Genomic DNA, 20,485 nt, shown 5'->3' with positions numbered 1-20,485 from the left:
CTAGCTAAGGGACCCTGAGGAAGTCTGAATTATTTCTCCAACACTTCAATCTCATCATTAAAATGGAAATGACCACATTTATATAAAAGGGTAGTTTTGAGGATTACAGGAGATAATACTTGTCTAATACTTGTCAGCTGTTTAACATTACGCCTAGCAGAGAGGGTTAACAAATGCTATTCTACACAAAATTCTTTTTTTTTTTTTTTTTTTTGCTTTTTAGGGCCGCACTTGTGGCCTATGGAAGTTCCTAGGCTAGGGGTTGAAAAGGAGCTGTAGCTGCCAGGCTATGCCACAGCCACAGCCAGGCAGGATCCAAGCCACATCTGTGCCCTACACCACAGCTCACGGCAATGATGGATCCTTAACCCACTGAGCAAGGCAGGGAATCGAACCCGAGTCCTCATGGATACCAGTCTGATTCATTACCGCTGAGTCACAATGAGAGCTCCCACACACAAAATTTAAAGGACTCTGATACATATCAAACTGTTCTCCAAAAGCAGACCCTTCTATACCCCTGGGCAAGCTCATTTTATTCAACTCTGCAATTTGAGAGGAATAAAAAGTATCCCATTGTTTTATTTCTATTTCTTTGATGATTATTAAGCTAAACTTTCCACCTACTTTTTTTTCTTTTTTATAATTTTTTTTTTTGGTCTTTTTGCCTTTTCTAGAGCTGCTCCCATGGCATACGGAGGTTCCCAGGCTAGGGGTCTAATCAGAGCTGTAGATGCCAGCCTATGCCAGAGCCACAGCAATGTGGGATCCAAGCTGCATTTGCGGCCTACACCACAGCTCACAGCAATGCCAGATCCTTAACCCCCTGAGCAAGGCCAGGGATCAACCCACAACCTCATGGTTCCTAGTCGGATTCGTTAACCACTGCGCCATAATGGGAACTCCTCCCCCTACTTTTTGACCATGGAAAGAAAGATCTTCTTTGAGTCATCTGCTCATGACGTGTCTATTTTTCTCCTTAGAATGTTCATGTTTTTCTTACTGTCCGTGAGATCACTTTAAATATCAAGTGATCCATGTCACAGTGATACATATCACAGTTGTATTCTCAAGGTTTTTTTTTTTACTTTTATTTTGGTTTTAGTTTTTTGATATACAAATTTTATGTACTCAAATCTATCAGTATTCATGGCTTCTGCCATTAGTTTTTATGCATATATCTTTCTCATTCTGTGTTCCTATAAAGAGAAACTTTTTTTTTCTTTTTTTCAAGGTCTCTTATGATTTCAGGTTTTAATTTTAATTCAGTTAGAATTTATTCTTGTGTATAAGAAAGGAATTTCAGGGAACACTCCCACACTGTTGGTGGGGATGTAAACTGGTACAACCACTACGGAAAACAGTATGGAGGTTCCTCAGAAAACTAAACATAGAACTACCATATGATCCAGCAATTCCATTCCTGGGCATATATCTGGACAAAACTACAATTCAAAAAAGATACATGCACCCGTATGTTGATAGCAGCACTATTCACAATAGCCAAGACATGGAAACAACCTAAATGTCCATCAGCAGATGAACGGATTAAGAAGATGTGGTATATATACACAATGGAAAACTACTCAGCCATAAAAAAACAAAATAATGCCATTTGCAGCAACATGGATGTAACTAGAGACTCTCATACTAAGAGAAGTTAGAGAAAGACAAATACCATGTGATATCTCTTATATGTGGAATCTAAAATGTGGCACAATTGAACCTATCTACAAAACAGAAATAGACTTACAAACATAGAGAACAGACTTGTGGTTGCCGAGGGGGAAGAAATGGAATGGACTGGGAGTTTGGGGTTAGTAGATGCAAACTATTACATTTAGAATGGATAAGCAATGAGGTCCTACTGTATAGCATAGGGAACTATATCTCATCTCTTGGGATAGACCATGGTGGAAGATAATATGGGAAAAAGAAGGTATATTTATATATGTATGACCGGGTCACTTTGCTGTGCAGCAGAAACGGACACAACACTGTAAATCAACTATACTTTAACAAAAAAGTTAAAAAAAAAACAGGTTAAAAAAAAGGAATTTCACTTTTAAGCTCTTTTTAATAACTGAAGAGGAGCGTCAAATCATGCTGCCTGGATTGGTTTCTAAATTCACTAATTCCAAGAGTCCTTTCTCTAGTTACGAAACTAGTCATCATTTTTTTCTTTTTACGGCCACACCTGCGGTATATAGAAATTTCTGGGCCAGAGGTTGAATTGGAGCTGCAGCTGAGGCCTAGGCCATAGCCACAGCAAGTTGGGATCCAAAACACATCTGCAATCCAAGCCAGAGCTTGTGGCAATACTGGATCCTTAACACACTGAGCAAGGCCAGGGATTGAAGCCATATCCACACGGTGCCTATGTCAGGGTCTTAACATGCTGAATCACAATGGAAACTCCAATAGTCATCATCTTTAATGTATGAATAATATTTCAACGGATGACACTCCCGTAATTTAACCATTCCTTAATTATGTACTGTGACTGTTTCCAATTCTTCATAATAATGAATGTTAGGATAAAGAGCTTGATGAATACTATTTTTTTTTCTATATTTGGAAGTGTTTCCTTAACCTAGAGTCCCAGATGTAGAAGTAAATGGTCAGAAGATATAGACATTTTTACGATGGTCAGTATCTGAAGTTCTCTCTACTCAGACCCTACTAAACAACTTTTTTCAAGAGTATCAGTGTATCTTTTTCTACATAACTGCTCCATTTTCATGTTGTCAGGCATCTGTCTATTCAGACCTGCAGCTTCCTTTTCTCTGATTCCTCTCTAAATGTATGTACTTAAGATTAATTTTCATACATTCCTTCTACATCATAAAGTATCCAGGTCATCTTACCTTTATTTCAAATAAATCAGTAGGCTTGATCCAATAGGATATTGATTCCTTCTCTTTATTATTTCAATGGATATAATAATGAGATAAGGTAAGGATTTGAACATGTGACTGTACGAACAGATGGTAGGTCTTGTTTGCTGGCAACAGTACTCGACTGCCCATCTGTCTCAGCTATGATCACACAGGGTATTAGATGTACCAGAATACTAATCTCTCAATAACACAGAGTGCCAGGTTTTTGGGAATTAATACTGAATGAGGCTGTAGAGAATTGTAAAGTAAACAGAAAGTATGTCCTCTAAGCTACAAGAGCTCATATCAAAGTCAGGAGATAAAACAAACTTAAACAAAAATATGCAGGGTAGACTACAGAGGGCAGCTGACTTCTAAATGGTTCCAAATCATAGCTCTCCTAATGGAGTCAATATTTTGCAAGCTCTGTGAATAAGCTGAAAAGCAAACAGAAGAAATTTCTTCTCTAAATAACACTTTGCCACTCAGGCAATTTTTTAAGTCATGATGTTAAAAAGCACAAACAACAAAAGCAAAAATCAACGATTGGGACTACATCAAATTCAAAAGCTTCTATATAGCAAAAGAAACAAACAATGGCAGCCCACAGAATGGGAAAAAAATTTTGCAAACCATATACTGGATAAGGTGTTAATGTCTAAAATATATAAAGATTTAACAAAACTTAATAACAAATAACCCCCACCACTCAAACAATCCGATTCAGAGATGGGGAGAAGAACTACTATTTAGCATTTCTGAAGAAGAAATCAAAATGGCCAATAGGGACATAAACAGATGCTCAGCATCACTAATCATTAGGGACATGCCAATCAAAACCACAACTAGATATCACCGTACCTATTAGAATGGCTACTGTCAAGAAGAAAAGACTAAAAGCTCTTTAAGTGCTAGAATTGGATTTTGTTTGCTGTATAGGTAGGACTCAGCACAAGGCCAGCTGGCACAATATACTCAGTAAATGTTTGCTGAAAAAATAAATAATCTCGTCTGAGGCCTCACCCTCTTGAATGCTTTTAACCCGTAAGAAAGAGCTATTACCACAGGAAAGCTTGTTTATTTTTTGTTATGACTTGTAATCTTCCCAAAGTGACCCAGCTCTTAGAGGCCACAAAGAGGTGAACAGACATTTTTCCAAAGAAGACATAGAGATGGGTAACAGGCAAATGAAAACATGCTCAACACCACTAATTATTAGAGAATGCAAATCAAAATGACAATGAGGTATCACCTCACACCTGTCAGAATTGCCATCATCAAAATTTTACAAATAACATATGTTGGAGAGGGTGTGGAGAAAAGGGAACCTTTGAAGTTGTTGGTGGGAATGTAAACTGACATAGCCACTATGGAGAACAGTACAGAGGTTCCTTAAAAAATACAAATAGAACTACAATATGATCCAGCAATTCCACTGCTGGGTATATATCCAAGAAAAACAACAACAACCCCCAAACAATAATTCAAAAAGATACATGCATCCTAATATTCAAAGCAGCACTGTTTACCATACCAAAGACATGGAAGCAACCCAAGAATCCATCAATAGATGACTGGATTAAGATGATGTGGTACACACACACACACACACACACACACACACACACACACACTGCAATACTACCCAACCACAAAAAGAATAAAATCCTGCCATCAGCAGCAACGTGGATGGACTGAAGAGAATATTATGCTTAGTGAAATACGTCAGAGAGAGATAGACAAATAGTAATGATATTACTTATATATGGGACCCAAAAAATAATAAAAGGTAAATTTATATGCAAACAGACTCACAGATATACAAAACAAACTTGTAGTTACCAAAGGGGAAAAGGAATGGAGGAGGGACAAATTAGGGGTATTAACAGATAGAAACTACTATATACAAAATAGATGAGCAACATGGATATACTGTATGGCACAGGGAATTATACCCATTATCTTGTCATAACCTATAATGGAATATAATATGCAAAAACACTGAATCACTATGCTATACATCTGAAATTAATATTTAATTTAATAGTTGATTTATACAATATTGTAAATCAACTATACTCCAATTAAAAATTAATTAAAATTAATTAAAAATAAATTAATATTTATTAATAATTGATTTACACAATATTATAAATCAACTATACTCCAATTAAAAAAAAATCTGTCACTCAAATAGACTATTAAGAACATGATTAAAAACCTAACATCCAGAGTTCCCGTCGTGGCGCAGTGGTTAACGAATCCGACTAGGAACCATGAGGTTGCGGGTTTGGTCCCTGCCCTTGCTCAGTGGGTTAAGGATCCGGCGTTGCCGAGAGCTGTGGTGTAGGTTGCAGACGCGGCTCGGATCCCGCGTTGCTGTGGCTCTGGCGTAGGCCGGTGGCTACAGCTCCAATTGGACCCCTAGCCTGGGAACCTCCATATGCCGCGGGAGCGGCCCAAGAAATAGCAACAACAACAACAACAACAACAACAACAAAAAAAAAAGACAAAAAAAACCCCCAAAAAAACCCTAACATCCATGACTCACAGAAATGGAAGCTATTAATGTAAAAAACTTAAAAGTAAGTTGTAAAGCACCCTTTCAAACTCTGGAAACATGAATCGATAAGGTATAGGTCTACACATGTGCTTTAAAGTGGAAATTATTATAAATACCTTACAGTCATAGGAGTACAACTCAACACATTATTCTTTACATCAAGAAATCACTCACAGTGACTGTTCAAAAGGTCTTTTACCTCTAATTAAAAGGATATTACTGGCTAGAGTCTGCAAGCCATGAAGAAAGGGGAACACTTTGCATAGGATTAAGATGCAATTTATTTATACATTATAGAGATTTTATTTCTTTTGTTTTTTTCTTTTTTGTCTTTTAGGGCCGCACCCACGGATATGGAGGTTCCCAGGCTAGGGGTCCAATCGGAAATGCAGCAGCTGGCCTACACCAGAGCCACAGCAACACAGGATCCAAGCCACGTCTGCAACCTACACCACAGCTCACAGCAATGGCGGATCCTTAACCCACTGAGTGAGGCCAGGGATCAAACCCGCATCCTCATGGATCCTAGTCAGGTTTGCTAACCACTGAGCCACAACGGGAACTCCCATTATAGAGATTTTAAATCAGTATGCTTATTCTTTGGCAGTAACAATCATTTAACAGTTCAAGAAGACAACAAGAATTACAAACTATTACGTATAAAATAAGCTACAAGGGTATATTGTACAACACAGGGAATACAGCCAATATTTTAAAATAATTATACATGAAGTATAACCTTTAAAAATTGTGAATCACTATATTTATTGGACACCTGTAACTTATATAATATTGTACAGCAACTATACTTCAATTAAAAACAAAACCTTGGAGTTCCCATTGTGGCACAGCAGAAACGAATCTGACTAGGAACTGTGAGGTTGTGGGTTTGATCCCTGACCTTGATCAGTGGGTTAAGGATCTGGCATTGCCGTGAGCTGTGGTGTAGGTCACAGACGAGGCTTGGATCCTGCCTTGCTGTGGCTGTGGTGTAAGCCTGCAGCTGTAGCTCCGATTGGACCCCTAGCGAAGAAACCTTCATGTGCTACGGGTGTGGCCCTAAAAAGCAAGAATTGCATCAGATACTCGTATAACTGTCGACAGTCTTGGTGGTGGTCCGTTTGTTCTATTACTACTACTATTACTACCTCTACTACTTTTACTACCTACTGCAACAGTTCTTGGCTATAATCTTACTAATTTATTTTTTTTTTAATTTTATGGCTATACAGCACCATCTCAAAGTTCCCAGGCCAGGGACTGAACCTGAGCCTCAGCTGCAATGTACGACGTATCTGTGGAGATGCAGATCCTTTTAACCCACTGTACTGGGCTGGGGACAGAACCTTTGCCTCTGCAGCGACTTGAGCTGCTGTAGTCGGATTCTTAACCCACTGTGCCACTGGTGGGAACTCCACTAATGATTTTGTTTAAGCGAGTAATTTGGGAAGATGAGAGACTTTTCATCTATGTTCATATTTACATTATGGAGTTATGCTATCCAGAAGGAATATCTTACATCTTTTTTTCAACAAAGCTGCTTAAAGCAACAAGCCACTTACCACAACTTGGAGCACCTGTTCGTTGTGAAGTGAGGAGGAGGAAGAGGATGAAGATGAGGAGGAAGAAGAGGAAGAGGAAGACAAGGAGGAAGAGGAAGATGAGGAGGAAGAATAAGAGGGAGAGTCAACCATCATTTGTGATAAAGTCTGCATCAGTGTTCTCCCCAGGAGAAAAAAAGAGCTGAACATGGCAATTACGCCAAACACCATTCCAAAATTGAACCTGTCAAGAGGAAAAAAATTACATAAATGTACAATTCCTCACAATTCATGGACTAACAAATTTATCAACCAGCCACATTTCATGGCTTCAAAACAATGTCTAAAAATTTGAATAACTCTGCTTCTTTTTCCTACCTGAACTTCAGATACTTGACTGAAGCATGGGCACTAGTCTCTTTAAGCAGTTCCAATTTACAATTCTCTCATAAGTGAAGAAGTTGAATGTTGTTCCCAATAAAATGTTTGTTCCCTCTCATATTTTTTACTCATTTACATAGCATTGTTTTGATCTTGCCCTCAGGTAGTTATGAAAGCTCTTGACATTATAGATATTTATTTTCATCTGATTCTAATGTTTGCATCAAATAAAATGCAAAATTTATTATTCAGCTAAAATAATAGCTGAATTTTGCAATGAGTTTAAATATTAACATGTTAAAATTTAACAAGTTTCTTTCTCTTACTGTTTTAATAGAAGCCACCCCTCCACGGGTGGGGATGATCTATTACATTTTCTAACTTTTTGATAAGCTGTTTTTCAAGGAACTTGTTCATTTTCATCTAAATGGTCAAATTTATAGGCATAGAACTGTTCACAGTAGTTTCATTTTTTAAAAATAAGTCTAAGAATCTATAGTAATGTCCCTTTTTTCAATTCTAATTTTTTTTTGGTCTTTTTGCCTTTTCCAGGGCCACACCCGCAGCATATGGAGGCTCCCAAGCTAGGGGTCTAATCAGAGCTGTAGCTGCTGGCCTATGCCAGAGCCACAGTAACTCGGGATCCGAGCTGTGTCTGCGACTTATACCACAGGTCACGGCAATGGCGGATCTTCAACCCACTGAGTGGGTTGAACCTGCAACCTCATGGTTTCTAGTCGGATTCATTTCCACTGTGCCACGACGGGAACTCCCAAAACATTCTTTAAACTAAAGGGATAGGTCTGGATCCTGCTGGTGTAATCTGGCTGGCCATTTTTCCAGCTGGTTTGTGCACATGCTTTACTGGATGTTAAATACTTTAAATATTTTCTCCTGGACAGGTATCACAAAAGAAGTGTAGGGGAAAGCCTGCAGGATCCGGTGTTGCCATGAGTTGTGGTGTAGGTCACAGACATGGCTTGAATCCCGCGTTGCTGTGGCTGTGGCGTAGCTGGCAGCTGTAGCTCTGATTAGACCCCTAGCCTGGGAACTTCCACATGCTTCTGGTGAAGCCCTAAATAAAAAAAAAAAAAAAAAGAGCAAAAACACAATGATGCAATTCCATAAATTTATATGAAGCCAGAAGTTCTTATACTGTCGATATTTAAAAACTCAGTAAATTGAAAATAATGGAAACAGTTGATTTAACAAGCATTTTTCATGATCACAATGACCAATTTAAACCAAAAAAAGAAAATGAAGAATACCACTGGTAAAGCATCCTTGCTTTCCGCCGTCCCCAGCTGTAAAAGGCACGATTGAAAACAGCAGTCTGCCATCGTATGTGAAAAGGCGAGATGCTCAACCCGTTGTTTTCCAGCCAGTCTTCATAAGAATGCTTAAAATACACAGATGACTAAGAGAGAAAGAGAAGTGCCACATTACTCAATTTTGAAGTACAATTTATAATGTTAAATAAAAAAGAAGTGTTTTTTTACATGAAAGCAAGATATTGACTAATCAAATGCTTATAATTTTAAAGCTTTTGTTTATTCTTCAGGATATTCAAGTAAGAGTCTTACTGACTAGCTGGTCTTCTGAGGTCAGGGTCTGGCAAACTATGGCCCATGGGCAAAAAAAGTTTTCTGACTTTTGCTTAGAACAACATTGTCCAACAGAAACATAACGTGAGCTACAAATGCAGGCCACATATATAATTTTAAATTTTCTAGTAGCTGGACTTTAAAAGGCAAACAGAAACAGGAGTTCCCGTCGTGGCGCAGTGGTTAACGAATCCGACTAGGAACCATGAGGTTGCAGGTTCGATCCCTGCCCTTGCTCAGTCGGGTTGACGATCCGGCGTTGCCGTGAGCTGTGGTGTAGGTTGCAGACGCGGCTCGGATCCCGCGTTGCTGTTGCCCTGGTGTAGGCCAGTGGCTACGGCTCCAATTAAACCCCTAGCCTGGGAATCTCCATATGCCGCGGAAGCGGCCCTAGAAAAGGCAAAAAGACAAAAAAAAAAAAAAAAAAAGCATAAAAAAAAAAGGCAAACAGAAACAGATTAATTTAAACCTATTTTAACCCCAAATTTCCAGGTATTATCATGCAAAATGTAATCAATGTAATTATTGAAATACTTCACGTTGTTTACTTGCTTCTGCACTAATTCTTTGAAATTCAGTGTCAACTTTACAGTCACAGCACCTCCCGATTCCGACTAGCCCCATATCAAATGCTAGATGCCCACATGTAGTTAGTGGCTACCATACTGGACAGCACAGGTCCAGAAGCCTTGTTACCACAGAAAGGTCTTGTGTTGCAATTAAAAAAGACCCCCCAGGCAATCCAATAGAGGGAACAGGTTAGTTGGAATCAGTGCTTTCTATTCTCTTCTGAGCAACAACCCTAAGAAGTTAGGCTGAATTTGATCATGTAAAAGTACAAAACTTATCTGAGGCCATCTTGGTCTCAGTAACTTCTTACATTCTTAAGGGCTGGGGAGATAGATGCTTATACACAGCCTAACAAGAGTTTTATCTTTAGGGAAATTTGATAATGTAGGATTTGGGGTAACATAAAGCTGTTTTATATAGCCACTGACCTCTTACCTATTAGACTAAGTACAATAAGTAGTTTTCAAATAGATGCTTATTCATTTGAGAAACTTATCTGTCTCTAGGATATCTCAGCCTTATCACAGTCATAAAAAATGACCTGAGTCTGAAAATAGGTATCCATTTGCCTTTAGATCTAGAATGTTCTCTGTTCTCAGTCCTCGGGTGGTTTTTAAAACCTGCCTTTTTTTCTAGGACTTGGAAAAAGACAGTGACACACCCTCCAGGTGTCTACTGAGGAAATTCTAGATGAGCCAAGAGTAGAATAGTAGACAAAGCTGGAAGCAGAGAAGCTGAAGGTGCAGGCTCCTAAAACTTAAGGTCTCTCCATTCCTCAGGCAGATATTCCAAATGAGAGTTAGGTCTTTTGTTCAAGGGATAGGGCTCTCTTAGGGAGTTAGAGGCTGTTACTGAAGTGACATCTTGATCACCTCACACACTGGACCAGAGACTAAAGAGGTTTGAAAAGTTTTTATTTTGCGTTTTTGTCACATATGCAACATGAAGAAATCATGTGGCTTTGTTTTTTCCAAACAACAAAATCACTGTTGTAAACTGTACTGCTTATGACATGCTAAGCACCATGCCAAGTATGTGCAGAGGCAGCACCTAGGGATCTTATGAGGATGCAGATTCTGATTCTCTTACTCAGGAATGAGGCTTGAGATTCTACATTTCTGACAAGCTCTCAGATGATGCAAATGCTGCTGGTCCTTGAATCTCAGGCTGAGTAGCAAGGCTTCATGTGAATGAGTTAGTGTAATACTCCCTCTAATTTCAGGAGAGTTTATGAATGTTACCATTTTAAAGGTGCAGAAATGGAGGTACAGAAGGAAGTGACAGAGCCCAGCCCTGGCTTTAAGGACTCCAACGTATAATCTCCTTACTTTGCAAGTTTAAGTGCAACAAAGCAGGACCATTTCATTTTACTGTTAAATCTAAAGCACATAATACTAAAGTATTCTATTTAAAACAGCATAACATGAAGGCTTTACTAGTCATAGCTGGAATTTTTATTCAACATTTGAGAATTTCTATGATTTTGTTCCACACATATGATAACCCCACCCCCAATATGGAATTCCAAAAGGCTGCTTGAAGCATGTGGTTAAACAAGTGTTCATAATATCCACCACACTTCCAAATAACTTAAGAATGGACCGTGCACCCAGGATGTGTGTGTCGCGGCCAGGGTTGGGATGAAGAAGGCTTAAGGGAGATTAGCGTGAAGAAACGGGGCCTAGAGTACAAATTAGAATTCGAGTATTCAAAAACTAGCTGTCTAAATCCTTGCTACTTGAGTATGCTATTTTCAAGTATGGTCTGTAGACTAGCAGCATTGATTGCACTTGGGAACTGGTTAGAAATGCGGAATCTTAGGCCCCCTGAATCAGAATGTGCATTTTAACCGGAACCCCAGATGATCGTATGCACTTTAAAATTTGAGGCCAACGATCTAAATCACAACTTGATCTAGATCCATTCTAAAACCAGAGTCTCTGGAGGGTCGTGGCCCTAAAGATAATGAAGGCAAACAATGCCTTTCCCAGGCGGACATTTTACTTTCCTCCCAGGTGCAACGCCGGGGTTTGGCAGGGCCCCGGCCCTCCCTAGCCCACTACCGGCACCTCCCGGGCAGGACCTTAAGGATGTGGGGCCTGCAGCGAGCCGCAATGCGACTGCGGCGGCTGCGCAGGCCGCCACACCCCTCCCAGGACCAGCCGTGCTTTATTTACAACACCGGACCGGGCGCCAAGCGGAAAGCTGCACGTGGGCACCGGCCGCACGCCTTCCAGCCCGGGAGGCACAAGGCAGGGGAAGAGAAAAGGCCTCGGGCCTTGCGCTCCCGCCCTGGGCACCGCGGGCTTGGGCCTTAGGCCCGAGGCCCTCACCTTCAGCACCAAGTCGGTCAGGTAGACGGCAGTCCAGCCGCCCACCACCACCACCACCAGCGATACCGGAATCATGGCAGCGGCGGAGGCAGCGGAGGGAAGGCGAGCGCCGGCGTCCTCCCTGCGAGCGGAAACCAGCCGACCGCGCGGCGCTTACAGCCCCAGCATCTGCGCAGGAACCAAGCTGCCACCGGCTCCTTTCTCGTGGTGGCGTCGTTCCCTTCCGGATCCTTCCGGTGGACACACAGACGGCAGCGGACGCACCGGAAAGGGCGCGGGGGCTTATTTTCGCGTAACACTCACACGCCGAAGTCTAGGCATCAGATCAACCGTAGCTGCCAGCCTGCTGGTGATTTCTTAGGTTTTGGCCCACCCTGCTGTCCACTCTCCGTTCTCTCCGTTTCTGGCCTGGGGTTTGCGGTTCCTTTTAATCTAGTGAGGGTTTGGGGTCATCTGAAGTAGTCATCGTCCCCGCCCCTCAGACCCTGTCATAGGTATCCAGATTTAAGTTAATTATGTTTGTTCGTTCTTTTTAAATTGAAGTGTAATTTACATGTAGCGAAAACATAATACAGATCTCACCTATTTCGATGAGCTTTGGTAACTATATATTTATGCACCTTAATCAAAATAGAGAACATTCCCATCCCAGGAATTTTCTTTGCATCCCTTCCCAGTTAACCCCTGTCTCGCGACCCCAGACCCCCATTCTAATTTTTTAAAATTTTGTGTAAATTAAATCGTGCAGTAAGTACTCAGCAAGTACTCTTTTGTGTCCGACATGTTTCGTTCAACATGATATTTTTGAGTTTTAAATTAGGTTATTTTATCAACCTCTTCCATTATAACATTTTGAGGTTGGTGTTACCGTAAAAAGGAAAAGTTCTAAGTATTTTTATGTTGACATGTACCTGATTATATTGACCTGGAGCAGTGGTTCTGAACCTTGGCTGTAAAGTTAGGATCACCAGGGGGCTTTAAAAATTCCTAAAGCCAGTTCTGTAGCTTTGACCAATTGAATCAAAATCTCAACAGGACCCCAAGCATAAGTATTTTTTAAACTCAAGTCATTCCATTGTGCAGCCAATATTGAGAAAAACTGAACTAGATGATCTCTAATGAGAAGGAAAACTAATATATATGGAGGGTTTTTTTAATACTCTTAATGCCCAAGTCTTTAAAAGTTATTTGTTTTAACTTTTCTGGAAAAGCATCATTAGCAATAGTAATACTAATATCTTAAGAAGTATCACCAATAAATATGCACCCTCAACCTCCTCCAAAATAAAAATATAGTATAATACAAGAAAACTATATTACAGATACTGTTACTAATTTGCCTCATTCTCCCATACTTTTCCTCAAGTTTTTAATAACTTAGCACCATTACCTCTCCAGCTTCAAGAAATTTTGACTCAGTTTTACATCTTCTTGCATACATGTGTGTATGTATGTTATAGAATGTTTTGGTTTATTTTGGACATAACTGGGTATAATTATAAAAGGTTATATTCCAGCACCCTGTGACTCCACAGTTTTCTGTGTACAGGTGTCCCAAAAGTCTCAGTTCAGTTTTAGGTTATGATAATTTCAGAAGTATAAACACCACAAACTTGTAAAAAGCATCACTTGAAAGTTTATTTAAATTTCTTTCACACTTATTTAATTTGGTGATTTTTTTTTTGGCTATGCCCATGGTATGTGGAAGTTCCCAGGCTAGGGATCAAACCCGAACCACAGCAGTGACCTGAGCCACCGCAGTGACAAAACTAGATCCTTAACTTGCTGTGCTGCAAAGGAACTGTGTAATTTGGTAAGCTGCTGAATGATTTTAAAATTCAAATTTTTCAGTCCCCCTAACTGAAAATAGAAAATATTGACTGAAACTTAAAATTGAAATACATTTATTGTTCAAAAATTCCCAAGACCAAAGGAGAATGAAAGAAATTTAAATAATTTTATTTTTCAAGTGATGCTTTGTGTAAATTCACAGTTTGTACTTCTGAAGCAATTAAAGTTTAAAACTGTACTAAGACAATCGGTCCACTATTGTATTTGAACTGACTTTTGTTTGTTTTTACATAATGACTGTAGTTTTTAACACTGTTCTTTCCCAGGATGAGAATATTAAGATTTAAAATGTCTTCTCCGGAGTTCCCGTCATGGCTTAGTGGTCAACGAATCCGACTAGGAACCATGAGGTTGCAGGTTCAACCCCTGGCCTTGCTCAGTGGGTTAAGGATCCCATGTTGCTGTGAGCTGTGGTGTAGGTTGCAGACGCGGCTCAGATCCCGTGTTGCTGTGGCTGTGGCATAGGCTGGTGGCTACAGCTCTGATTAGACCCCTAGCCTGGGAATCTCCATATGCCCAGGGTGCAGCCCTAGAAAAGGCAAAAAGACAAAAAAAAAAAAAGTCTTCTCGTTTGCTAGCCTGAAGCCTTGTCTGAGCCAGTTGCTGGGACAAAAACCAGCTACTGTGTGGCTATCTGATTACCCAAACATGTAGGAAATGAGTTGATTGTGTTTCTCTGTTCCCAACCTAGAATTTTACTTATTCAACTGACTTGGTATTCTCATGAGGGACCCAGCAGTGAAAATAAAACACTGAATAGAATCCTGCTGGTTTCTGGAATTTATCGGAAGTGGAAGCCAGCTGGTGGCAGCAGAAGAGACAAGATACAGGATGCAAGGTGGCAGCAAAAGACACCAGAATTCCAAAAGATCAAGGTATTCTTCCTTAGAATAAATGTGACCTAATTTACAAATAGTTTTAGGTTTCTCTCAAGTAACTATTTTAAATAAGGGACATCCAGCCAAGCTTTTATTCATATCATTTTTATTTAGTATATTTTTTTAGAGGGGACCAAATACACATTTTGGCTAAGCGCAATATAGCTACATGTTAAAAATCAATATGTGGTTGAAGCAGACTACCACCATCATGTAATAAACTTCTGAGATATCAGAATCAATGTGAAATACAAAAATTAGAAATTATTGGAGTTCCTTTATGGCACAGCAGGTTAAGGATCCAGCATTGTCACTGAAGCAGCTTGGGTCATTGCTGTACTGTGGGTTTGATTCCTGGCCCAGGAACATCCACAAGCTGTGGGTGTGGCCAAAATATTAGAAATAATTTTTAAATTTAAAATAATTTAAATCATTTTTAATTTCTGAGGCATGCAGAAGTTCTGGGGCCAGGGATCCAACCTGAGCCACAGCAGCAACCTGAGCCACAGCAATGGCAACACTGAATCCTTAACCTACTGAGCCAATAGGGAACTCCAAAAATTAGAAATTATTCATTTAAAAATATTATAGTTTTGTTGTTAAAATATTAGCACTCAGGCTTTTATTTTTTTTAATTTTTTTTTTTTTTTTTTTTTTTTTTTTTTTTTTTTTTTTTTTTTTTTTTTTTTTTTTTTTTTTATAATATTAGCTACTCCAGGCCCCCTCCCCCTCCCCCCCCTCCCCCTCCCTAGCCATCACCGCCTCTTTTATCATTTTAAATTTTTAAATTTTTAATTTTTTTTTGTCTTTTGTCTCTTTAGGGCCACACCTGTGGCACATGGAGGTTCCCAGGCTAGGGACTGAATTGGAGCTGTAGCTGCCAGCCTACACCACAGCCACAGCAACGAGGGATCTGAGCTGTGTCTGCGACCTACACCACAGCTCACGACAATGCTGGATCCTTCACCCACTCAGCAAAGCCAGGGATCAAACCTGAGTCCTCATGAATACTAGTCAGGTTCATTAGCACTGAGCTACGTTGGGAACTCCCAGTACTCATATTTTTAGAGTTTGATATTCCATTCAGGAATATATATTTTTTGGCCATGCCAGTGGCATGTGGAAGTTCCCAGGCCAGGAATTAAACCCATGCCACAGCAGTGACCTGAGCCACTGCAGTGACAATGCCAGATTCTTAACCTGCTGAGCCACCCAGGAACTCTCCACTCAGGAATATTTATCTCTCATCAATATAAGGTGATAGTTTGCTTTTGGGGTCATTATACTCTATGACACTAAATTATACTAGTCAGGATAAGCTAGGTTATGCTTGGGAAACAAGCCCTAAAATCCCACTGGCTTAAAATGACAGAGATTTATTTTTTGTTTGTGCAACATACCCAACATGGGTTGGTAGACTGATGGAGATGCCACCATTTTATCATGCTCACATCTCAAAGTGAGGTGCTGGGTTCCATGCAGCAGAGAAAGGACTAGAGTGTTTACTATTGGCAGCAAAATGCTGTGGCCCAGACATGCATATATCATTTCCACTCATGTTTCATGACTACTCATGAACCAAAACTATTCAAATAGCTGTGCCTGATTTAAAGGGCAGAAGGAGTATAATCTTCTGTATACCTAGAAGAAGAGAAGAATATACTTGGAAGTAAACAGTAGTGTCACATCTACCACATAAATAGATGTTCTCTTTCATCTGTAGAAGGCAGAGTAGCAGATAATGTTTTGTTAGTGCTGCCATTATGGGATACTGCTAGCATTGATGGGATACCATAAAATTATTAAGCTTTCCTTTCTCTTTAATAGGAACTAAGATAAAGGCTCATCTCTGTATCCTACTCTTGGTGTGGTTTTTGATGATGGTGGAGTTCGATTGAAGCAGTCGCACAAATGCAAACTTTTTCTTCAAGTACCAGTTGAAGAAAAATACACACACACACACACACACACACACACACATTTGGCTGCACCCGTGGCATATGGAAGTTCTGGGGCCAGGGATTGAACCCGCACCACAGCAGCGACCTGAGCCACAGCAGCAACCATGCGAGATCCCCAACCCACTGAACCACCAGGGAACTCTGAAGAAAATATTTTTTGAATCTTTTCTGAATGTATTGTCCTTGCTTATATTTTTTTCCCATATTTTTGCCTGTAATTGCTGCTTTACACAGTCATGTGAATAAGATTTGTTCTTAAACCTTGGTTCTAAAATTGTGACAAAGGAGCAATATAATTGGTTTTCATGAAACCAATCATCTTTGTTTTTCTATCTGTATTTTACTTTCATTTCATGTATGCCAGAATCAGCATCTTCCTGGAGTAGAATGATAGGAGAGCCACTATCATGTAAAAAATGTTTGTACTCTAAAGCATTGGTTTGTTTGTTTCTTCCTGATGGTTCCAGCGAGTAAAGTACTTTCTCTGCAAGCACTTTTAATAAGTTAACATATAGTGTTTTCATCTTTGCTTAAGATGGCTTTTAAACATGTAGTGGTTACTATTATATCTTGTATAAACATCTTATTAAATATATGATAAGGCAATTCCAAAACCTTTGGACATCATGTATTTTTGCCTTTGACCAAAGTATGATGCAGTGGCCTACTATCCTTATGCTTATAGACAGTTATAATTGCTTTTGGATTACAGTACTGAAGGGTGTATGAACAAACATTGTATGCTTCTGATTCCTAAATCACTCTTAGCCTTTATCATGTTTGTTCTATTATCCATAACAAGTGACACATTTTAAAACCAATTTTCCATCCTATAAATAGTTCTTCAGTCAGAATGCATTATGTTGATAGCTGTGTGAGACTTCAACAGTCTCTCATCAATTGAACATAGGTAGAGTTGAATTCATTATTAATCCATTTAGACTTAAATATGACTTGTAGTTGCTTTTGCAGATTCAAATGTCTAACGTCCAAGATATAGATAGTAGCACATTAATACTATTGTTGCCTTTTTGTACACGGCAGAATACAATTCAAGAAGTTTTTCAAAACCACATTTTCTAGAAGGAACTTAACAACCAGGATTTATAGCTTCAACAAGTGTGAAAAATTTATCATCTTCAACTACTGAAAATCATTCACGGTCTGTAGTAGGAGTTGTCAAATTATGGCCTGGGGATCAAATCCAGCCCTCTGCCTTTTTTGTAAATAAAATTTTATTGGAACAGAGCCATGCTCCTTTGTTTGCATTACCTTTTGCAGCTTTGCATCACAACAACAGAGTTTTGACTGAGACCTAATGGCCCCCAAAGCCTAAAATATTATTTGGCCCTTAAAGGAAAAGCGTGCTGACTTGTGGTATGCAGTAATGATGTCAGTAAGATTTTTCTTTAATTTTAGCTTCCCTAGACATAGAACTGTAAGGAGTTCTTTTCTTAAAGCCTTCTCATAAAATCTCTTATTTTGGGAGTTCCCGTCGTGGCAATGGAAACAAATCTGACTAGGAACCATGAGGTTGCAGCTTTGATCCCTGGCCTCACTCACTGGGTTAAGGATCTGGTGTTGCCGTGAGCTGTGGTGTAGGTTGAAGACACACATGGCTTGGATCTTGTGTTGCTGTGGCTGTGGTGTAGACTGGCAGCTGCAGCTCCGACTCGACCCCTAGCCTGGGAACCTCCATGTGCTGTGGGTGTGGCCCTAAAAAGCCAAAAAAAAAAAAAGTCTCTTATTTTGGACTTCCAAAGGCAAGGCTTAGGTGCCTAAACTAAACTTGAGTGCATCCCGGTTATTAAACTTAGGAGGTTTTAAAATTAATCTCTTACTGCCTCTCTGAATGTGTCTTGATTTCCCTCTTATTTGTAGATAATAGTTTCATGAGGTATATAATTCTAGGTTGAGAGTAGTTTTCACTCAAAATGTGGTTTATTTTCTGGTGTCCATTGTTGCTGTTGAGAAGTGCACTGTCAGTCAGCAACTGTCACTTCTTTTAGGCAATGTATCTTCTTTCCAGTGTTCTGATTTTGACTTTGGTGTGTCCAGGTAGGGATTTCTTTTTATCTAACTTGCTTGGAATTTTTCAGGATATGAGTCAGGGTCCAGGGAGGAAAACAGAAACCATGCTAGGTACTTCAAAATAGAGAGGATTTCATAAGGGTACTGGCTACACATGTATTGGAAGATTGAAAGAGGAACAAAGGTAAAATGGCCTGGAGATTAGAAAGCAGAAAGTACCCAGCACATCCCTAGGGTTCAAGGCACCAAAAGAAGGTTGTGCTACCAGAACCTAGGAGGGTAGAGGAGGTGGACAACATCTTGTGGATAGCTGTGCTACCGGGGCTGGATGGATGGATGGCTTTTGCTAAGGGTTTACGGCCAGAATGAGTAAAAGGAAGAGAGAAGGGGTGGGCAGGAAGGAAGAACTCCTGCTGTTACCCTCCTCTTACCTTGTTTTTTTTTTTCTGTGATTTCAATATTTTTATTTATTTATTTTCCATTATGGTTTATCAGAGGATATTGATATAGTTCCCTGTGCTATTCAATAGGCCCTTATTGTTTATCTATTCTGTATATAATAGTTTACATTTGCTAGTCCCAAACTCCTGATCAATCCCTCCCCCATGCCTGCTCCTGCTTGGCAACCACAAGTCTTTTCTCTATGTCTGTTTGTTTTGTAGATAAGTTTGTATCATATTTTAGTGATATCATAATGGTATTTGTCTTTGACTTACTTCGTTTAGTATGATAATCTCTAAGTCCATCCATGTTGCTGCACATGGCACTATTTCATTCTTTTTATGGCCAAGTAATATTTCGTTGTATGTTATGTTACACACACACAAAACATCTTCTTAATCCATTCATCTGCCGGTGGACATTTAGGTTGTTTCCATGTCTTGGCTATTGTGAATAGTGCTGCTATGAACATAGGGGTGCATGTATCTTCTTCAAAGGAAGTTTTGTCTGGATATATGCCCAAGAGTGGGATTGCTGGATCATATGGTAGTTCTATATTTAGTTTCCTGAGGTACCTCCATGCTGTTTTCCGTAGTGGTTGTACCAGCTTACATTCCCACCAACAGTGGAGGAGGGTTCCCTTTTCTCCACACCCCCTCCAACATTTACTTGTTGACTTTTTAATGATAGCCATTCTGACTGGTGTGAGGTCGTACCTCATTGTAGTTTTGATTTGCACTCTTCTAATAATTAGTGATAGTAAGCATTTTTTCATATGCCTCTTGGCCATCTGTATGTCTTCTTTGGAGAAATGTTTATTTAGGTCTTCTGCCCATTCCAAGTCCTTTTATTTACATAAATGTTTCCAGAAATCCATTGTACATTTTTTAAACTTATAAATAAATGCATGCCATAAAGCACTCTTTTTCACTGTGCAATGCTTCAGCATATTTGTTTGTTTGTTTGTTTTAAAGCAGGAACATATATAATTCACCCTGAGTATCTTTTTAAGAAATTTTATTAAAGTATACCTCATTTTTAATGTGCGAAATTCAGCTGTACAGCAAAGTGACTCAGTCATACACACACACACACACACACACACACACACATATATTCTTTTTAAAAATATTATTTTCCATCATGGTCCAACACTTCTTACTGGTGGAACCCAGGAGGAAGCCACCTGCTTATGTACCCTGGAGAAGCACTGCAGACACTCATCCCCATTGCTGCCTTTTAGGGAGTAGAAGCATGGGCATGGAGCTTAAAGACCAGCAGTTTAGGTTCTTGAATTTGTCATCATCAAGCTTGGCAAATTCTCAGCCATCTTCTCTTTGAATGTTCTCTCCCTTATCTTTTAATCTCTTTTCGAAAGTCTTATTAGATTTAACAGCTTCTCTATCCTCCATGTCTATTTCCCTTTAATCTTTTCCATGTCTTTACCTTGCT

General features: G+C 39.6%; 1 protein-coding gene across 2 annotated transcripts in view; it reads right to left on the bottom strand.

Moving 5' to 3' along the window:
- Positions 1–12,619, bottom strand: part of MBTPS2 (membrane bound transcription factor peptidase, site 2) — a 40,891-nt gene extending 28,272 nt beyond the window's left edge. For both annotated transcript variants that reach the window (XM_021079698.1, XM_021079697.1), the window contains exons 1-3: positions 11,872–12,619; positions 8,633–8,781; positions 7,005–7,227 (exon numbers count right to left, since the gene is read on the bottom strand). In XM_021079698.1, the coding sequence (XP_020935357.1) occupies positions 7,005–7,227; positions 8,633–8,781; positions 11,872–11,946 (447 nt within the window). In that variant the 5' untranslated portion in view covers positions 11,947–12,619. The remainder of the gene's footprint in view (positions 1–7,004; positions 7,228–8,632; positions 8,782–11,871) is intronic.

This window comes from Sus scrofa, chromosome X, assembly GCF_000003025.6.
Source record: "Sus scrofa isolate TJ Tabasco breed Duroc chromosome X, Sscrofa11.1, whole genome shotgun sequence".
Lineage (NCBI taxonomy): Eukaryota > Metazoa > Chordata > Mammalia > Artiodactyla > Suidae > Sus > Sus scrofa.
Note: the sequence above shows the minus strand (reverse complement) of the source record. Positions and strands in the feature narration are given on the sequence as shown.